This window comes from Elephantulus edwardii, unplaced genomic scaffold (assembly GCF_000299155.1).
Source record: "Elephantulus edwardii isolate Elephantulus edwardi_28Jun2011 unplaced genomic scaffold, EleEdw1.0 scaffold00133, whole genome shotgun sequence".
In the NCBI taxonomy this organism is placed as follows: Eukaryota; Metazoa; Chordata; class Mammalia; order Macroscelidea; family Macroscelididae; genus Elephantulus; species Elephantulus edwardii.
The window spans coordinates 5,615,015-5,622,127 of NW_006399883.1; the positions used below are offsets into that span (position 1 = coordinate 5,615,015).

Sequence of the window (7,113 nt, forward strand, 5' to 3'; positions counted from 1 at the left end):
AAAAAAAAAAAAGAAATTTGAAACAAGTAAGCTGTTGACCATACAAAATTGTAAAATGTGTCTCCAGTCTCATTTCTATCATCAAAGCTGTATTTACTGATTACCAATCCTCCTTCATTTCCAATTTTTATATTCCAATCACAAGTTATTAACTTTTCCACATATAATACAGTGTAGAGAGTACAGAACAGTATCCACTAATAGCACACACAAATAAATCATGCTGAAAATAATTCAAAAAAAGCTGCAGCAATATTAGCAACTAGGAACTGCCCAAAATTCAGACTGGATTCAGTAGAGGATGTAAAACAAAATCTAACATTGATCATATAAGATGCATGTTGGCTGAAGGCAGAGAATACCAGGAAGATATCTGTGTTTCATTGATTATGCAAATACAAATTGATTTGACTACATGGATCATAATAACTTATTAGAAACATTGTGAAGAATGGGAATCCCAGAAAACATTTTTGTGCACATGCAGAACTTACACATAAACTATGAAGTAGTCATTTAAAGAGAACAAAGGGATATTGCATGGTTTAAAATCAGAAAAGGTTTTATCTTTTCACCATACTCATTCAATCTACAAATACTCTGACAAGTTGGACTATATGAAGCAGCATCAAGATTGGATGAAAACTCACCAACAATCAGCATTACAAAGATAGCACAACTTGCATAAAATGAAGAAAATCTCAAATATGTATTGAAGAAGACCAAATTAACAGTTAGCATTCAGTAAAGATTACACCCCCACATCAAGAAAACAAAAATCCTCACAACCAGATCAATAGAAATCATCATGATAGATGGATAAAAGATTGACATTGTCAAGGATCTCATTTTACTTGGATCCATAAGCAACCCATAGAAGCAGTTAATCAAGAAATCAAATGTACTGCACTGGGAAAATCTGCTGCCAATAACTTTTTAAAGCATTAAAGTGTAAGGATGTCACTTTGAGAAATAAGGTGTGCCTGACCCAAGCCATGGTACAATTGCTTCATACATACACATGTGAAAGTTAGGCAATGGTCTGTGCTGGAGAGGGTAAAACCAGGTTGTTCCTTGAAGGCAAGAATTTTGAAACTCTGCCTCAATACTTTGTGCATGTGGCCAGGAATGACCAATCATGCTTGGAGTGGTGGGTCAGCACAGGATAGGAAGACCCCACATGAGATGGACTGACACAGTGACTGTAGCAATGGGCTCAGGCGTATCACAGACAGTGAGGTTGGCTCGGGATAGATTAAGATTCAGAGCCATTGTTCATATGGTGATGGAGAAGAGTACTGAATGTCCTATGGACTGCCAAAAAAACAATGAGGGTCACTATGAGTCACTGTCAACTCAACAAAACATAACAACAACAAATTTTTGTGAAAGAGATCGTCCATTTTCCTCTCATAAAGTAGCTGGTAGATTCAAACCACTATTCTTTTGGTTAGCAGCCTAACAAACTATTCAACATGAGCTCCTAACTGAATACACCATAGAATGCCAAAAAGCAAACAAAATTATCTTAGAAGTGGAGCCCAAATGCTCATGGGAACCAATGATGGTGAAACTTTGTCTCACATATTTAGAGCATGTAATCAGGTAAAGTCACTCCTTGGAGGAAGACATCATACTTGGAAAAATAAAGGGTTAGCAAATAAGAGGAAGATTCTCAATGAGACAGACTAATACAGTGATTGCAACGTGGGCTTTAAGCAGAGCTGAGATTGTGAGGAAAGTGCAGATCAGGCAGGGTTTTATTCTGTTATGCTTAAAGTCACTATGAACCAGCGTCGACTCAATGACATCTAGCAAAAACATCAAATTAAAAATATTAACAAAATTAAGATTTACAAACTACGCATCTAAACGTTAGACAATGAATAAGAATGACAGAAGAACTGATGTCTTTGAGCTACGGTGATGGAGAAGAATCCTGAATGTCATACGGATTGCCAAAAGAACAAACACATTATGTCCTGGAGAAAGTAAACAAGAGTGCTCCTTGGAGGCAAAGGATGGTGACATTTCACCTCACATATTTTGGGCATGCTGTCAGGAGAGACCAGTTACTGGGAAAATTCACCATGTTTGGAAAGGTAGAAGGTCAGCAAAGGAGAGAGATCAACACAATGACTGTATCAATGGATTCAAGTATCTCAAGAGATGATGACGATGGCAGAGGACAGGGCAAGGTTCAGACCCGCTATTCATAGGGTCACAATGAGTCATGGTCAACTCAATGGCTCCTAACAACAGTGCTACTGCTCAAAAATGTGTAAATAATTCATACTAATGAAGACAGGAGGAAGATCTTCCCAGAGACCTTTGTAAGAATCCCTCAAGAAAAGGGCATCGAGTTATAGGTTACATTAAACCAAACTATGGTGTGTGGAACTGTATTTTTTTTTTTCTTCTTGACAATAGGATTGTATAGTAAATCATCATTTAAGGAAAGGCCATTTCTTCAGTAGACATTTTGACAGAGAAAAGATAATTGTAAGCTTTGGAAGGCAGAGGCCCTGGCTGTGCGTTTCCCCACCTACCTGAGCGGAAGCGTTCATCCCTCGAGTTGTTGGGGCGTGACTTGGGCTGTTTGGGTGCGGCAGCTGCTGTCTGTGCGGGTCCTGTGGTTCTGCTTTCTGCTTGCAGGGACAGGTCAACTCCTGAAATACAATTGCATAGGAATATTTGTGTGAATAATCTGCTTTTGTCATAATGGAAAAGCCAAATAAAAGAGCACATTTCTCCTGTATTACCACACTACAAACACTGCACCAAAGCAGAGATTTGTGTCCATTGAAACCAGGCTTGTTGCTCCTGAAAGGACGGGAAAGCTATCTGTCTGAGAAGCTGGAAGGAGACACAGGGGTGCTGTGGAACAAGCACCTGTGCTTTTTCATCAATGTTCAGAAGATGTGGGGACATGTGTTACATTCAAAGTCTCCTCTGCTTCTCATCACAGCTGCCCTCTGAGGGGGTGGGAGGATGGTGGTGAAACCAAGGCCCAAGACAGCCACATGTGGCTGCTTAGAGAAGGGTGTCCTGCAGGGACCTTTCAAAAGAGGCCCAAAGGCTGAGCAGGAGGCAGCAGCCCGTCAGCTAGGTCAGTGGTAGCAGGAGGCAGCCAGTGTCCACGTAGGGAAGACAGGACACACAGCATCAAGGAATTATGGAGCCTGTGGGGACAGAGGGAAGTAGGGAGGCAGGTGCCTTCTCAGGCCCTCTCCTGCTCTGTTCTGCCCACAGGAGTCTAAGCAAGGTCCCCAGAAGCCCTGTCCAATGTCTCTATAGTTCCAGTCAGCCCTATGCAGTGGCTGCCTCCTGGATAGCTAATTCCCTTGAATATGACTTCTAAGAGTACGTTTCTGAGTTATACATGTTTTGCTGACTCTGAAATTGTCCATCACTCAATCCCTGAACTAATCCATGGTGTTAGGAACAGCCTATTGATTCCTTGATACCCGTGGTGACCCTCAGTTAAAGGTAGGAAAAAGCAAGGAAGAACTGAGAGGTACTCTGACCACGATGCCAGAAGTGGTTGTCTTTACAAGATGCTTATGATATGTTCCCTCAGCATAAGCTGCAGTGGAGGTCACTGCCTCAGCCTGTGTTGCCACTTGTCTCCACGCCCAGCTCTGTTCCAGCCAATGGTGAGGCACTGATGCACCCTCCTACCCGCTCTCAATACACCACCCTCACACTGACACGTTCTCATGTCTCTCACAATGCAGTTCCTTTAACACTCTAGGACACAAAGTGGAAGGTCAATGTGCAGGACACTAAATCAAACCCCCGGTCATGTTTCCAGTACTAATTTGTTGACATTTGAGGACAGTAACTATGAAGACTAGCCATAGGAGGCTGAAGGTGAAATCGAGACTTTAAATTAAGACCTTCAGTTGTGCTTCCTCAGAAATAATTTATCTGAAGGCATACAGTTCAAAGCCACCAGCTGCTCCGCAGGAGAAGGATGGGCAATCTCCTCCCGTGAGAGTCAGTGCCTCTGAGAACCGGCCAGAGGGTCAGCTACGGGTGGGTTCCGACTCTACGGTATACAACAACAACTTATTAAAATGGCCAGCAGTGATTCTTGATCCACAGGAGCCTCCAGCCCTGAGCACTGCCAGATCATACAGGTAGAACCATTCCCTTGCCTTGAACCCAGGCAGTGACCCATGGCTGTCCTGAGGAACTCAGGAGTGTCCGTGTGACTTCCAACACAGCTTTTAAAAGATGACTCAGCTTCCCTCAGTAACAAGGCAGGAGGAGTCCTGAGAAGGTGTAAGAGACTGAAGCACAGACCCAGGAGCCCAGTGGAGGGCAGCCCTGGGTGTGGAGAACCTCCACACAATACCAGCTGAGTCCAGGCATGAGTACCTTCTGGGCTTGGCTCAAAGCGCAGCTCTGTAAGCAACCGCCACTGCGGCTGCTTTAACCCACAAGTTATTCAGTGTTAAGAGAATCACAGCACCTCCAAAAGCAATCTTCAAAACTAGGAGTTCTGATCAGTACCATCTGGCATTTCTTTTTTTTTGCTTGGATAAATGGCCTTTTTACAATGGAGTATCATGCATTATAAGTGGATATATTACAAAGTTAAATTCCAAAATACACGTGCTTTTAGTCTATGAGATAGATCCATTTATTCAGTAGATACAGAACCTAATAAGAAATTATTGGATGAAAGAGTATGGATATTTTTAATTTTAGGATACCATCAGATTTCTTTCTATAAAGTTTTCAGCAGTTCACACCCCCACAAGCAATGCATGCAAGTGTCATTTCCTGACATATCTGATAACACTGGATGTAACAAAAAAGTTTAGAATTGTGCCAAATTTTCTAAAAAAACCCATTTTGTGAAATGAATTCCTTTCATTTGTGTTTCTGTAACAATCAGTGATGTTGGATATAATTTACTGTAGGTGGGCTATCTGCATTTTCTTTTCTTTGACTTTACACAGTTAATAAGTCCCCTCACTATTCACCAACAAAGACAAAAGGCATCTTTGTCAGGGGCACACCACAACCTGGTGCCCAGGAAAGTGAGTTGGTGGCAATTTCCCTATTCCAAATACTTCTAAGGAGTCAACTCTGTGTAGATATTTTCTGCTCGTTCCTGGTCTCCTTTCTAGCCCATACAGAAAATGTCAACGTCTCAAAAAGGTGCCCTGGTGGCACAAGGCCTAAGTGCCCAGTTGCTAATTGAAAGGTTGATGATATGGATTCACCAGCCACTTCATAGATGATACACGTGGTGGTCCACTTCCATAAAGATTACAACTCTGGAAATTCTATGTGGCAGACAATTTGATGGCACATAACAACATGTGGCTTCCGCGGTGCCTCAATCAACAAGAGCAACACGTCTGTTTAATGTTTCAAAAGCAAGTCCTTTCTCAAAACTCAAACTCACTGCCATCAAAAGTCAGAATGAGTCATAGCTTCTGACCTTCCAGCAGGTTTTCAGAGGCTAAGATTGTGTGGGAAGAGATTGCTGCTGGTGGATTCAACCCAGCCAACAGGCACCACCTTCAGATTAGCAGTGCAACTCCATACAGACCACACCTCCAGAGCTCTTATTTCTCATTAGTATTCTTTTTCATTTTTTTCCCTTTTATAATTTTTTTGTGTGAGTGTACCATCAAATCAGATCTGAGTGGTACAGGAGGAGATTGCCCCTCCTTCTCCAGCAAAGCATCTGGTGGATTCGAACCACGTACCTCTGGGGTTGCAGTGCAGCTTCTTGCAACTAGGCCACCAGAGCTCCCTACATTAGTATTCTTTTTTTAAAAATGTACTGTTTATGCGCTCTAATATTTCTCTCTCAAATTAATCCAGTCTTAGGTTTAAAAGCAATCAGATGCTGGTATTGTCATTATACTGCATACTTATAAAACAAATTTTAAAACTATGCATCAGAGAGTTGGGCAATGACTAAGGATAACAGAAGAAGAACGGATGCCTTCGAGTTGTGGTGCTGGAGAAGAGTCTTGAACATAGACAGGCTGCCAAGAAAACAAATAGGTCTGTCTTGGAGAGGGTGAAACCAAATTTCTTCTAGGAGGCAAGAATTCTGAAGCTCTATCTGACATACTCTGGCCAGGAGAGACTAGTTCTTAGAGAAGGACATCATGCTAAGAAGTGTGGAGAGACAGCGCAGGAGAGGAAGACCCCAGATGAGATGGAATCCTATAGTAACTGGGGCAACGGGGGTAAGTGTGTTAGAGTCAGTGAGACTGGTTCAGGACAGGGCAGGTTCAGAGCTGTTGTACAGAGTCACTATGGGTCGCAGGTGACTCAACAGCATATAATAACAACAATAAAATCAGTATTATATATTCTATAATATATGATTACCACCAATTTCCTGTCACTCTTTCACACTATGATAGCTTATTTGTTGCTGTGATGCTATACCACCAGTATTTCAAATATAGGAGAGTCACCCATGCCAAATAGGTTTTACCACAGCATTCAAGGTAAGACTAGGAAAGAGGATTGGCCCTTGTGAACTGGATAATCATCCAGCCCACTGGAAGGAAATGACAAATAAAAGGAGAATGACACTTCATTCATCACCAAAGAGAACATTTCTTTTACTTACTGTGATCTGAGTGATAGTTTATCAAGCACATTAAGGTATTTTCCAATCAATCATTCATTTATATTCTGTTCCACAGCACCAGTTACAACACACTGTGTCTGATTCATTCCACGTTGTCCTTCCCAGTAAGTGTTCATTGTCTATCAACTATTTTTTTAAACCTTTTCCTCTCACTGATTAAGATACAAGATTGATTCTCCATTTAAACCTTTCTCTATCTTTTTATAAACGTGGTCTTATACAGTATTTGTCTCTTATAACTGACATATTCCACTCAGCATCATGTCCTCTAGACTCATCCATGTTGTATAGTGTTTCAAGAATTCTTTTTTTTTTAACTGTTGCATAGTACTCCACTGGGAAGGTAACACAATTTCTCTAACCATTCATTCATCGATAAACACTTGAGTTGTTTCCATCTCTTTGCTAGTGTGACAAATGCTACAATAAGCTTGAGGGTACACATACCTGTTTGTGTCTTAGTTCTTATTTCAAAAAGA

At 41.5% G+C, this 7,113-nt stretch overlaps 1 protein-coding gene across 3 annotated transcripts in view; it reads right to left on the bottom strand.

Annotated features, from left to right (window-relative positions):
• DIP2A (DIP2 disco-interacting protein 2 homolog A (Drosophila)) overlaps window positions 1–7,113 on the bottom strand; it is a 150,183-nt gene that overhangs the window by 86,229 nt on the left and 56,841 nt on the right. For all 3 annotated transcript variants that reach the window (XM_006893921.1, XM_006893920.1, XM_006893922.1), the window contains exon 3: window positions 2,550–2,669. In XM_006893921.1, the coding sequence (XP_006893983.1) occupies window positions 2,550–2,669 (120 nt within the window). The remainder of the gene's footprint in view (window positions 1–2,549; window positions 2,670–7,113) is intronic.